Source organism: Argiope bruennichi, chromosome 7 (assembly GCF_947563725.1).
Source record: "Argiope bruennichi chromosome 7, qqArgBrue1.1, whole genome shotgun sequence".
In the NCBI taxonomy this organism is placed as follows: Eukaryota; Metazoa; Arthropoda; class Arachnida; order Araneae; family Araneidae; genus Argiope; species Argiope bruennichi.
This window is the reverse complement of record NC_079157.1, coordinates 4,036,022-4,051,217: the sequence shown is the minus strand read 5'-3', so window position 1 is coordinate 4,051,217 and position 15,196 is coordinate 4,036,022. Positions and strand designations below refer to the sequence as shown.

At 29.4% G+C, this 15,196-nt stretch overlaps 1 protein-coding gene across 2 annotated transcripts in view; it reads left to right on the top strand.

Moving 5' to 3' along the window:
* The first annotated feature begins 11,149 nt into the window (after positions 1 to 11,149).
* The window catches only part of LOC129975959 (nose resistant to fluoxetine protein 6-like), a 44,660-nt gene continuing 40,613 nt past the window's right edge, over positions 11,150 to 15,196 (top strand). Inside the window, exons 1-2 of one of the 2 annotated variants that reach the window (XM_056089267.1) lie at positions 11,150 to 11,288; positions 14,464 to 14,553. In XM_056089267.1, the coding sequence (XP_055945242.1) occupies positions 14,478 to 14,553 (76 nt within the window). In that variant the 5' untranslated portion in view covers positions 11,150 to 11,288; positions 14,464 to 14,477. The remainder of the gene's footprint in view (positions 11,289 to 14,463; positions 14,554 to 15,196) is intronic. The other variant, XR_008785062.1, reaches the window with a different exon arrangement.

Here is a 15,196-nt window from a genome sequence, read left to right as displayed (position 1 = left end):
TTTTTTTTAGCTTCAGAACTAGGCACTATATTTCTTAAATTATTTCAAAACTGTAAGAAAATCATTTGATAAATCTCTAAACTAAAGAAATTTTGCTTTATAACTCTTTTTAGTCAAAAAAATATTACAATTTTTTTTAAAAAAATTATCACTTAACTAATATAGTATTTTTTTTTTTTTTTTTTTGCAAAAAATACAATTTAAAAAAATTTAACAACATTTTTAAAAAATACAAATATTTATTCCAAACATAATCACATGCTTTAATACAAAAAAATCTGCATGTAAATTATTCCCTGAAGAATATAAATTCATAAGTAATGCTGTTATCTCAACCAGAACCGGCCTTCTCTATGAAGGGGCCCGGGTGCAAGAAACCGTTTGGGGCTCTAAATTTTTTGCAAAGTAAAAAAAAGAAGAAAAAAAGAAATAGGAAGATACATAACTATTGCATGTTTATTTAATGAGTGATTTTGTTTTTGCTATCAATTACTTCAGGAAAAATACAATTTTTTGCAATTTCTTTTTCGGTGCTTAGCATAGCAATTGCATTTAAGAGTTATGCACACATGTTGACCGATGACAATTCTTTATTAGTCTGAATTTGCTGAAAGAGCGCTCAGTGTTTATTATAGTAACTGGAAATGTAAAGAAAAGTTTTAACACAGTCAATACCTTTAGAATTAAATCATTATATAATAATTAATTAGTATATATTTCAATATATGTTCAGCGTTATTTACATCCCTTTCATTCAAAATTAAATCCCGTAGCAAGACAATTATTTGGATTGTTTTGGCATCTACACCGTTATTATAAAATGTTACAAAGTTTGTGCAACATTTTTCTAATTCATGTTTTTCTAAAGTTTTTATATCAGTGATTAATTTGAAAACTTTTAAATATATATTCTATCTGTACAATAACAATATCAGCAACAGAGTTAAAAAATAACATCTAAATTCCTCAACCAGGTTTTATATAATTTCATCTTCTGCAATTTTGTTGTACAATGTTTTCTTTTTTCGAATTCGTTTTTCAGGAAAATGTTCTGAAAGATTCAAATTACATGCTGTCGCTTTTGCTTCTTCTAAAAATGAGTTTAAATTTGGGATTTCATTGACTAAATTAAAAACCCACTCGAGGAACAAATGTTTTTACTTGAAATAGTTTATTGATAGTGCTAATTTTAGACCATATTGCAAATCATACTATTTAAAATAAAATGAATATCATTCCTGATATTGAATCCAATAGACTTTTAGCTTCGGATACCGCAGTATTTTTGTTATTTATATTAATAAATTCTTCTTGGGCATTACAAGTTTGTTGAAACTGTATATACACTGCTTTAACCGTATCTATTTTGGCTTCCCAACGAGTGTCGCATAATGGTTTAAGAGTAATGTTTAAATGCTTTTGTACAATTTCTCATCTTTTTTAGATGCAGAAAATAAGCAATATAAACGTTTCAATGTCCAAAAAAATTACAATATATTCTTCTGAAAGTGGCATCACAAATTAATAAATTAAAAGAGTGTTATAGGCAAGGCACATAAATTGCATGAGGGTTTAGAGTAATTAATCTAGATGGTACACCTTTATGTTTCCCTTTCATGTTGCTATCATTGTCGTATGCCTGTCCACTACAATCCAAAATATCCAAATAAAGTTCACTTAATATTTCCAGTAGAGCTTCTGCTAATCCTTCTCCAGTCACATCAAGTTACTTCAATAAACCTTATAAATAACTCATTTATACTTTGTCTTTTCTCTTAAAAATTTACATACCTAATAAAGACTGAAGTTTGTTTTTTATGGGAAATATCAGAAATAGAATCCATTTGGATACTGTAGCACGTGGTTGCTTTTGTATCGTCTTTAATAGTTCCTGAAGCTGGAATCATTTATTCATATCACGTATGTGCTAAATCATGCACAATTTTTAAAAAAATTTTTTTTTATTCCGTTTACATGATCTATGAGCACAGAGTCGTATTTACTTAAAAATTCGATTAAACTTAAACAACTTTCATTATTAGACGTTTTTGTTATTTCATGGTTTCCTCGAAGTGGAAGATTATTTCATGCTAAAAATAGAATCACATACAGTTCTTTGAAGTAGTAATCTAAGTCCTTATTATTATAGATCTTTTTCCTTATTTATATTAATTTGATTTGTTTTATCAATAATAGAACATAAATTTAATCGTTTTAGTAATTCTTTCCAAGCAATAAATGAATTAAGTGACAAATAGAACGCTCATGATCTTGAATTACAATTGATAACAATCTCCAGTTATCATAGCCACCTATAAATCGTGTAGATTTGTCATTTTATCTGGAAAATAATGTATAAAAAAAATAAAATACTGAGTCTTACATTTTTGAATAAATCAACCAGCTATGAAGCTGCATTTCACCATTTGGTTCTTTTTTTTTAAGTAGTAATGATCTACCTCTAGCAATCTTATCAAAAATTTCTTTGCGTTGTACAGGTCTATTTTTTAACGCTAGCATTTTAAATTTATCAGTTATAATGCTTGGTGGTAAACCTGAATAAATTATATGCACTTAAGCACATTTGTTATAGTCATTTTCTGATTCAATCATATTTCACGGTTCTTCAAAGATTTTTAGTTTCTACACTTTCATTACAAAACTGTGTAGTTTGAGCGGAACTTTCTTCGCCAATTGAAACTTGAATTATAACTTCTGAAGTCGAAGCACGTTCATTGCCAGAATTACTTCGTAGACGAGAAAACAGATATACTCATGACTTTTTGAAATTCAGTTGTGGTTTTTTCCCCTTTTCTTCTAATTTCCTTTTTTGAAATCGAGTCTTGACACGAAGAAGGATACTTTCTTGGATACATGGACACGATTAGATCTAATAATATTAAACATTTTATAGTATGAATTATCAAAGTGATATATATCATTTAACCTAATTGGTGAGATAAATGACCGTGAATCTATCTACTTTATGTTTATAATATATTGCACACGTGCACTAAACTGAATTGTATTAGTTCTTAATTATGTTGGGGCCCCTCAAACGCGGGGCCCTGTGCATAGCATCCGCCGTACTCCCCAGATGGCCAGCCCTGATCTCAAAAAAACGTTTTATTATTTCTTCTAAAAGATTAAAAAAGTATTTTGCAGAAAATGGGAAGAGAAAAGTGTAGCTCTTTTCCCTTTTTTCGTTTTTAGATTGTTCTTCACTGCTTTGCATGGTTGTTTATAAATTTTCGTTCGTCAAATAGAATCAAATAAGTTATCAAATAAAATCGTGATTGAAAAAATACATATACCTGCATTGAAATATTCCAATTTTTCTCGAAAACATTGCTTTCAGTTAAGCGTCATCGTGAAGTTTGGAGCTGCTATCTTCAGAATATCAGGAATAGCTATTCTCATTAATTATTGAGCATTCATGAAGTAGTTATTATTTTTTAGCAATTTATTGTTTCTTTTTTAGAAACAGCGAATTAGGTAATACTTATTAAGTTTACTTAAAGAATTTCTTGCAATCCTAACGACTTATGGAGTTAATTATTTTTCCGTTATAAACGTAAAGCATATAAGAAAAATTTGGAATTTACGTTTGAAAATATTGCTTGCTCGTTGGTTTGTATTGTACTAAATTTCGTAAAAAGGAAATTTTTTTTGAACAAAAATAAACATTATTTGATTTCATTCGTTTAATCTTTTATACTTAGAAAAATAATTAAGTCATCTAACTATTTCGAATGCTAAAAATACTGTGACATGAATTTATTCTGTACGGAAAATAATTCTGCGACTTTATATAGTTCTATTGTGTTTACATTTTTTAAAATCTTTTATACTTTTAAAACAATAAATCGTTCTATAGTCATTTCTCTAAAAGCTGATTGAAAAACGGTTGCCATTTGATCAGACCTAGAAAAGTTCCGAGTCAACCTCCGAAATTATTTAATTTATGATTAACGTTAAGTTACGTTGATTGTTATCTTACTGTTGTTGATTGGTTACTTCTAGGTTGGTAATGTTATGTTACTGTTAAATTGGAGAATATGTTTCGAGTGTTCAAGAGTTAAAAGTGTCACATTTTCAAACCTCGGATGAATTCAGAATGCTTCCGCAATGGACTTTACGTTTTGTCAACACAAAGTTTAATGGTGATATTGGATTTAACTTAAAAGGGCAAGGTATTAGCAAACGGGTAAGAACGATGAAAAATATTGTTCACATATCCCAAGTGATGACCGATTAAAGACATAAAGCTGCTACCGATTATCGGTGCTAACAGTTGTTCTGAAAATTTCTCTTTAACTATTGGCCATTTGTGACTAGTTCTTCCTCGCATTTGTAATATAACGAAAGTTAAATTAAGCTATCTTTCATTTATTTATATAAAATCAACAACAATGTTAGACTTTACTTAAATACTCAGTTTATTTCAAATACAGGCATTTAGATTTACTTCGACTGAGCTGTTGGTTTGTTTTAAACGTCAGCTTCTCTGTTTACATCTATAAATACTTAGCAAAGATATACTGCTATAGGTAACTGGTTAGTCATTCAAACATGACAAACCTGTGCTGACTGATTTCAATCGATACCTATATATACAACATATATAGTTAAAAATAGAAGCAATACACAAAGTATAAAATAATACGATTTTTGTTACAAATAGTGGTAACAATGTTTGCATTAAAAGTAATGGTAAGAATGTTGTGCAGCCACTGGTCCAATGATCGAAGAAAATTGCATACTTAATTTAGAAATTGGTTGGCTGTTATTGAGTTGTTCAACGGAGCAACCACCTTGCGTAGCAAGGGTATCTCCAAAGTTTCTGTTAACCTGAGAAACAGATCCCATGAGAGATTGAGATTGGTTCGCAGTTCATTTAACGTATAAAATCCAAACGTTGTAATTTCGGTGATGGTAAGGATCTAGCGATACTAAAATAGCCCATAAACGGCCATTAAAATGGTGCAAGAAAAAAACTTGCATGTTTTATTTATATTAAACAAGTTATTTGAACTTATGATTGATTTTTACTTTTAACATTGGACACTTCCTTCCATTAACGATAATCAACTGCAAACGATTATATACATATCAACTCCCTTTTTCTGTAATTTTTCGAATTTGGCTTAATTTCTATATCCGACTTCTTCTTATTATTATTCGATTTCTTCTGTTACCTCTGTACTTGTATGAATGCATTGGAAAGGCTTTGCCGAACTTTATAATGAACGAATCTTCTTAGTTAAAAGATGTTCCTTCTGTAGAAATCGCTGGAAAATATCAAATGAACAAAGTTAACGAATAGTATTAGAGCTAGCAATATAAAATGTACAAAATAAAGGAACAATAGGAGTACGGGAGAAAATTCAAGATTCTCCTTATATTTTTTAGCAATAAAGTAAAGTGAAGTGAAAATAAATTTTTCATTTCCCCCAAAATAAATTTTATGCATAGCTTTCACATTTGTAGCATAATAACTCGTGGTATAAATAGATTTTTTTTTAACATTATCCTTAAATGGCTCTTTAGAAATGTGATGAAACAATTTGTACTGTATGGATATTTTTTATTTTATTCATTTTATTTAAGAAAGACAATAAAACTATGTTGAAAATTTCGCAATAATCTTTCAATTGACTATACACTCTTCATCTATTCATCGTAATTATATTCTAATTCATCCTCTAATTTTTCAGTAAGCATTTTATTTAGTAACAATTTTATTTCATTAGTACAAAAATTTGAGCCTTATCATGAAGTAGATAATTCATTGCATTTTAAAAGCACTGTTCAATAAATTGCTTCCTCTACAATTCCTAAAGGAATCTTCTTTATCTCTTTTCAAATTTCGTGCCGTGTAAAGATTCCTCTTTATAAGTTTCCTCTTAGATTCCTCATAGCATAGATATAGACATAGATTTCCTCACAAAATTTCCTTGCTTCGTATCCTGAAGGAGTTATTTCCACATGGCTCTCTGCCTCCGTCTGAACAAATTCAATCTGATTTTTACATGAAAACCTGTTGTTTCTTTTTCAGTTACCTTTTTGGCCAGAGAATATGCAGACTGGTTTCCCATTTTATTAAAATGAGTTTTTACCCAACGAAGTTTTAGAATAGTGGTGAAATTAGTATTTCTTTAATTCTAACAATAATTGAATAATCAGCTTTAGTACCTACAAGTGCCATAAGTACTGAGTGAGAATGGGTATAAAGGTGAATTTCCTCAAAATAATGCTCCATTTTCTCAATTGTATTTAAAATGTTTACTTAATAAAGTAATTCTTCAGCCATCAATGAAAATCGTTTTGGTTTTACCTTTAATTAAGCAATTTATTTACCAAGAAACAGTAATATTTTCCTAAGGTAGGGGCTCAGCATTTTCAGAAACTTTTAAACCATTGTATTTCTCTGTCATCTCTTTCAATTGAATGTTTTCTAATGAAAAGATCAAATTTCTTACTATTTCTTTTACAGTGGCAGAAATTGAAGAACAACCGGTTATTACTTGGTTTCCATTGGTTGAAACTATTCTACATGCCTTTGTATTATTCAAATGAATATCCTATGTCATTAAATTCCTATTTGATTCTAATAGTGTATTGAAACTAAATCTCAGTGCCATGTAGTGTCATTTTTGAAACATTTTTATAAACTTCTTTTATTGTCTGGGACTTAACTCCCAATGTTATTTTCGAACAACGGGTGATTTTTATTTTGCAAATCAAAAACTTTTTCTTTAATAATATCCACTTGGGGAAGCTGCATTTTTCTATGATCAAAAGCAATTCCATTATATTTTAAAATTTTAATATTTTTCTTGTTAAATATGAGAATTATGATAAATTTTTTCTAGAGAAACATATTAAATTAAGATTTATTTGGATTAACTTTTAAATTATATTTTTAGCCCAATCTTTTATTATTTTAACTAAGCTTTTAAGTTTGCTTTTAAATCTATATGAAGCCTTTTTCGAAGCTAATAAAAGATGTCGTCTGCAAACATGAAAATATCATAATTTAACACCTTTTCAACACTTCTTGAAGTCTATCCGCAACGAATAACCATAAAATAGGCCCAATACTTGAGCACAGTGGGACAACTTTTTAGTAATTAAAATTAATATTCTTTTTCAATATCGGTAATTTTGATGTTCGATAAAATCTTTCTAACGAGACGAGTATTTTGATATACAACATGTGGGGTCCCCGAATATAGCATCATAGTCTAATTACACGAAGAACGTTAATTACGAATCCGACAGTTTGTATTCCAAATTACGATGTATACAGCGATTGCAAAACAAGGAAGCTTCCCTAGGTTACTATGCAAATTAGTGGCAACCAATGAGAGGAAAATCGCATTGCATGTGTATGTGCAAATTCCCGTAGAAGCATATAAGGCTAGAAAAAAGATTTGATGAGAATGACTCGCTTAGAAAATACTGTGTACTGTATGTAATCTTTGTGGTTCTGAAATGAGGAAATATCCGATTGAGCATCGTGTTTTCATGGTGCTGACGTATCCTGAATTGCAATCACCAGCGGGTGTGATGAAAAAATTTGGGAACTCGGAATATTTTCAGCATAGACTGAATGGAATTGGATTCCCTTACGAAAAAAGGTAATGGTACAGAGTGGCCACCTTACTCCCCAAATCTTAAGCCGTGCAACTTTTTTTATTGAGATGTTTGAAAGACACAGTGTAGCTTACACAGCCCTCAACAATAGACGACTTAAGAATAGCAATTGAAAACGAGATCAAGGAAATTAGAATGTTTTGCAGAAAACAAGTGCGAACTTCGATTCCAGACTTCGTCATGCCATTTGTTCGAACGGTCGGCATTTCGAAAAGCTGTTGTATTAAAAGTTCTCAATCAAAATTGATTTTCACTCGATTTTTCTCTTATTTCTTGAAGTTTTCAAAACACAAACGTCACACCTTATTTAGACTATGACGCTATATTCGGAGACTTCTCTCGTTATGCCTCAAAATACTTGGCGTGTTCTACCCGAATCTGTAAATATTAGACGTTGAATACCTTGAGGGACACCCTGTACATGATATGTAATTCAATTTTGTGCTTTTGATCATTTAATGAATTTACAAATGTAGACCGATAAAAGCAAAGTGCTTGTATCGGTGTTTATGTGTTTAAATTCTTCCTCTGGTGAGGAAGGGAAGTATACATTCCATTCTTTGATTTTAATATGAATTTGGTAACACGAACAATAAAATAAAATTTTAGAATTCTTTGTAAGTTGCCCTTGTATGCTATGGTATAATTATCATTGTCTTTATGGATGTGTTATATTTCTCTATCGAACATTGCATTATTACTAATCACGCTATAAAATTAGTCGAAAGTATTGAATTAACAATCTAAATCTGTTAAATTCAGTATCTTCAGTATCTAAAGCTATGGAGTTCTGCAACTGAACATTTTATAGTAATTTAACCAGTTTCTTTTTGAAAAAAAAATTCTTTTCTTTTTCGTTTATTTTGCTCATAAGTCGATTGAAACCTTCTTCGAAGAGCTGTGGCTTTACTCCTTATGACTTCAATTGATAGCAATTCCATCTTTTCGTTTTGAGCGTTTATTATTATGACAACAAAGTTTCTTAATTTTACCTTGAACTTGGTTAAAATGTTCGTTTAAATTTTTGTATTCTTTTCAGTAATATAATCAGTATTCTTTTGGATAATTTATTGGCCATATTTACCAAACTTTATCCCAATTTCAATCGATAAAATTTGGTATTTTAAATTTCAAAAATCAAAAATAAATAAATTTAGTCGGTAAAATTTTGATTCGTGAGTTGGATATGGTCAATTTATTTGTATTCTTTACTCATAGTATTGTTACTCATATAAATGTATGTGTCCGTGTACATGGTAGCTGATGCACGTATAAATCTGTCGTAGCCACAAAGTCCTCCAAGTCAAGACAGTACCACTGGGGGTACTGCATTCAGAGGTTATCTCTTTCTGATTCAGGTCTAAATTACGATGAGTGAATGAAATGTATGAATGAAGTCCGCCCCGTGAAAAGGGCTGTGACGCATGAGAAACAAGAGACGCTAAAACTCAGCTTAAAATCGCTGACTTATTCAGCGGGCTTGTTTATGACAAGTGCCATAAGCAACAATAACAACAACATAGAAATGTAATTGTTAAGTGTTGCTACCATTAATGAATGATCGACAATTTTATGTTTTTCTAACCGATTTTGAAAATAAAAAAAAATTTCATATCAGTTTCTCACCAGGCTTGTAGAAGTCTTGAAATCAAAAATCTGTTCCCTACCTGTTGCCTGATTTGTTTTCAGTTGCCAGATGAGTTGCTTTTGGTCGAGATCAAACCCTTCGTGCCGTTCCCATGACGCGTACATTGGATGGGAGTAGAGTGAACTTCGCGGCCTAACATTCTCCTTCAGTTTCATTTGCTTTGCTCTTCCATTTTTGATTTTTCTGGAAATTGTTTTCAGTGAAAATGATTGAATCTCTCACCAGCCAGGAAGTAGTTTTGTGAATGATTTTCTGGTCTCAAATACTACAAACAGAAATATTGCAAATAGTTTATTTAAAATTTTATGAACAATTTCATCAAACAATGCAATAACGAATACACTAGAATAACAGGAATTGTAGGAATGTATTTTACACTATTACGTTTTATCTGAAAAACGTCATCAAAAATTTGCTGGATTCATAAAATAAAAATGTTTAATCGTAACGTTTGCTTCAGTCAAAAGTTTTCTATTTTTCTGAATTATTTAAGAATTTTCCTACTAAATTCACTCGCCCGAAGCTTTAAGTTTATTTATGTGTTTGTTTATTTCAATTAGTATAAAAGAATAAGTTCATGAGTAATATGACCGAAGTCTGAAAAATTTCCAAAAAGAAAAAAAAAGCTGTATAAATTAAGAATTTAGAACAATCATGATAATTTATGTACAAAAATATTTTTTTATTATTGATTATTAATGAATTTAAAACCAAAACTTTTTATTGTATTTTAGATTTTATATAAATGTCTTTCAAACGTAATAGAATATTTTAATTTCAAATAAAATATCTTATCACGATAGTGGGGCCTTATTTGAAATATAACACTATAATTATACTAAGTGTTTATATTTCAAATAAGGTCCTCAGCACATGGATGGTATGGTTCACTTTGGCTCGCTTTTAAAAAGCTATGCAGTTAGCATATTCAAAAACATTTTAACACTTAATTACTCTACTCTGTAATGTCGGCAAACTGAAAAAAAAAGCGACTTCAACTGAAGTTCGACATGCAAATTCTGCAACTACTCATAGCGCTCTCGCTACACAGTCCACAGCAGACTGCCGTAATAGCGCCAAAATGAGATTTGCCATCCGTCTTGGATGCTCAAACACTGATCAACATTTGGCTAGAATAGTCAAATCATCTCACTTTTATTTACTTTTCATTAACTTTAATATTTTTACTAATCATGATAATAGTATTTAAAATATCTGCCAGATATAGTTTTTGATATTTTAAAATCAAGTCGGAAAAAGAATGCGCTTATAAATAAACTTAGTAAACATGTTTTTTTTTATTTGCTTTGCGATGGTTGTCGTTTTAGTAAAAGTGATATTAAAATAAACATTAATTATCTGGAGTTATCATTTTTTTTTCTCAAAAATATGAGGATTTAGCAATCAATCATTATTTTTAAAAAATGTTTTGTTCCTAGTACCTTTCAATTCACATATTTATAAGAAATTCAAAAAATTGTTTGTTATTAGTCAGTTTAAATTCCAAAGTCTCTTGAATGGAAGGTTAAAATCAGCACAAGGTCATTTGAAGGGATTAATATTGATGGGGGGAAGTTGATTGTCAAATTCCTGAAATGTTATAAATGCTGAATAAAAGTTGATTCAGCACGTGCTCTCATTTTAGAACTAAATTTCAGATTCCAAAAGAATTTTATGCTTATTCAAATGTCTTTTTTGAAGTGCTGACAATGCTGGTTTAACTATCTAGAATCATACAAATGGTTTAAAAAAGCAAATGATTGAATTCTACAATAAAGAAGAATTGTAACTTCAGAAATACAAAGTGTTTTCCAGTAATAGTAAAACTACCAGGTGTTTTCATGAAGTTTAGACAGACACAGGGATCATCTTTTTAAATAGAAATGCATTTTGATGATTTAAAATGTTGAAATAAATTTCTCTCTCTTCTTTACATTTGAATTGAAGTGGATAGAAGATTTCTTTTTCCGAAAGGGGAGTTGTAAGTATTGTGGATTATTTTACTTTATATTTGTTAAAATTTAATAAGCCTGAAGTTTTGAATCTTCTGGGACATCGATGACTCATATAAAAAATGTTGCATTATAATGGACTCTCATGTAGTAAATGCTGGCCTTTGATCATGTGAGATATTTGTTGAGAATCGTAATCCGTAATATTTTCTTCCATGATTGAAGATATACAAGTGATCTAGGTACCATTTAAAAAAAAGAAAGTCATCGAAATAAAAATTGAGTAGATTTCAAAGTGCACGGTATCAAATTTCATTTTTTTGCTTTTCAAAAGCAAATCTTTACTATAACAAAGATAATTGCTCGCGCGCGTGTGTGTGTGTGTTTTCATTTTGGCTTGTTCGAATTCCAATTTATGTGGAGTGATAATTATTATAACTGCGTTCTAGGTGTATAATAGCCCCCTTGATTTGACCATCAAGTTTAAGTGAAAATTTAAGTTCCTATCAAAGCAACTTTTGAACAAAATGAAAAAAAGTTTACCTAAACTTATCTTTAAAATATTTAATAAAATTATCACGGTAAACTGTAATAAAAAAAATCCCTCTTTGAGGATATAGCATGTTTTTCTACTTGATTTCAAGTAGCCTATTTTCTATGCGATAATTTCTTTTTTAAAACATATTTATAATAATATCTTAATATTAACATTGTTCCAAAATGCAAGCACGTAACTCACTCTCTAAAACACGATTTCAGAAACCACGCTTCTGTAGTTGTGAAATTAGTCTTATTTTAAAACTTAACGAATTACGAAAAATTTCCAATCAATATGAATTTACATTTTCAACAAGAAATTCATGAAAGAAAGAGATACAATAAAATATAAAGTAATTATAAAATTGTATGCGTCTTCCTAATTTGAATGTGCATAAGTTAAAAAAATAAACTGGAAATTAGTATGAAAGGAAAGGAAAAGCTTTTAAGAAAATAAGCAGTAATTCTGCAGTACTTAGTTCTTGATGCTGTATCAGAGAATTAAACGTTTTATTATAATTGTAATTCATATTGATTCTACAGTTACATGTTTATTGCAAGCACATGTCATGATTTATTAAAATATGTCCGTAAATGAACTAGAACTGAATAAAATGTAGGCTAAATGGGTTTTCTTACTTAGAATAAAGTGAGATTATATATTTAATTAATTTTAATGATATTCATCATTTTCTTAATGAAAATGAGTTTTTTTAAAGAAATAACCAGCAATTAAAAAAATGAACATGATTCTTGTTTTATTTATTTTAGCCAGAGTGCTTATTATTTTGTTAAAAAAATTCAAATTATTGCTACATTTATCCGAATAACTTCGCCATAAAAAATATTAGTTTGCATATTTCAAGTATTGGTTTTGGGGAATATGCACTTAATTACGTACTTTAAAAAACTGCGTTTCAAGAATGATTTTGTACATATAATGTCACGAGCAATAAAAACGATAAGCTGCTCAACACATCCTTTGACAATAACTGTAAATAACCAGATAAAAAAGCAAATAAGAAATCTATGGTATTTGATTTATATTTAAAGGTGTGTCTTCAAACTCATGTTTGCCCCCCCCCCTTCATTTTAAGAATATAATAACCGTTCATATTCTTTCATTTATCCATTAATATAGTATTCTCTGTGGATAATCGAAGGAAACAGTCTTTCATACATTTAATCGATTAAAAATCGATATAAATTTCTTCAAAGTCTCTTAATAGGTATGAAGAACATGGTAGAAGAAAGTTGTACTGTTAAAGAAGTTTGAGAACAAATGGAAGAACAAGAATAATATTATTGATAAAATTTAAACTTTAACTTAAAATACTCTGCTTATTTTTTTCAGTCCTTTAAGTAAAGAAATATATAATGTTAAACAGCAGTATATAAAAATTAAATCTGCATTAAACCCAATATTATGCCTTGGTTTAGTAGATTGAATTTAAAAAAAATAATGAATAAGTTATAATTAGTATAAGATAAAAATATAACTATAATTATTTTGTCACCTGTTATATTTTTTAGTTTCAACTCTCTTCTGAAATGCACTATCAGTCGCTCTTTTTAAAAGAACGTTAATTAGGTGCAATAGCATTTTCCCCATGGAAGCTTCCTTTCGTTGTCAGAGATAAAGATTATCGTTCTCATTATGATACTGATTGATTACCATACGTCGTATGTTGTTAGTGCGCTATATCTTATAAACAGAGATAAAGTTGAGTGATGATGAGGTAACCATTTTAATGCTTGAGCGCATATGGCACGAGTTAAGGTGTGAGCGCAAGTACGACTGAACGTATGTGACACAACGTGTTTTCTTTTTTACAGAAATGCAGCGATTAAATATACATTCAATCTCAATTGAATGAAAATAGAAAAGAGTCAAAATGTATTAATTCCCCTTTAGATATTTGGTACTTAGATTCCCCCATTTAGATACTTGTTTGCTTTTTAAGAGACTGGCCTTTTCAACATTCGATTTAGAAACTGAAGATGCATCTGTGTAAATAATTTAAGAAAAATAATAATCTGTTAAAATTATTAAGCTGTCAACAATAGAACATCCGTTTGAACTCTTTCACTTAAGGACGATCTTCTTTCTAATAATAATGGATATCATTCCCTCCTCGTTTTGCACAGAAGGAACTGTGGGTAGATGGAATAAAATTACATCGCATTTTTTGCTTTCAAGAAACTGGTCTGCATAAATTCCGCAGTCAGGAAGGACAGTGCAAAATTGAATCTTTTGAACCCTTCTCTCACAATATTTACTTAATCGTAGGACTGAAAAAAAAAGGGATTTTTCTCAATAGTCCTCTGGAATTGAAATGAACTCGAGGAACTGTTCTTGTCGACATTATTTCCGATTTATTTTTGTTGCAAGAATTCTTACTGTCCCGTTTCCAAGTGCCAAGTTGTATGTTGTTATTACGAGATCTTTTCAGAGTGACCAAGGTACTTTAAACAAATTTTTTTTAAAGTTTTATTCGAATAATTAAATTTTTTATAATAATTCCGATCAAACTGATTAAGATTTTTCATTTATTTAATCATTAAATAATAGATTCAGATAAAAAAAATACTTAAACAAGTATTCAAAAACAATTTCTCTTTAACGATTGCGATTATTAAATCATTTATTGTCATTATTATTCGCAGAATTAACTTTCAAAATGGATTCTTCGAGAAATGTTTGCAATGCTTCTGAATGGCAGGCGACAGTACTAGGTACTCTGTACCACCTCCAAGGTAAGGAAGTTTGAAAGGAATGCTGCATATCCATAACAAATTGATACAAACTTCATAAGTATCTTATTTAGACATATTTTGCTTTGCCTTTTATATAAATTGCGATTGAAATTCCGTAATCCCGCATCATCAATAGGTATTTTTCAATTTTGATTACTCTGTTTCGGGACATTGTTGCGCAGCTAATTTGTTTTCTCAAATGTTATGGCAAAAAATATGCTTAGACGTTCATACCTTTACTTCAGTCTAGCTTATAACATTGATTCATAATTTCTTATACATTTGAGATTTTCTACAGAATGACTATCATTTTTCATTTAAATGTTTAAAAAATAATATTAAGAATATTATTACGTAAAAAGCTTGATAACATAAAAATAAAAATAAACATAAAAATAGACAATAAAGCATTCTGTTTTTTGATAAATTAAAATATATACAAACTACTGAAACCATAGTGAAAAATCGCTTCGAATGAAAGATTGTAAGAAAATTCCTCTCTCAACTTTTTTTGGACATAGATATTGAATAGAAACATTAAATCATGAAATAAAGTGTATCTTAACACATATAAATTTATACAAAAACTTTCTTACTAATTTCTGATCTAGAATAATATACGCAAAATCTATCTATAATAATA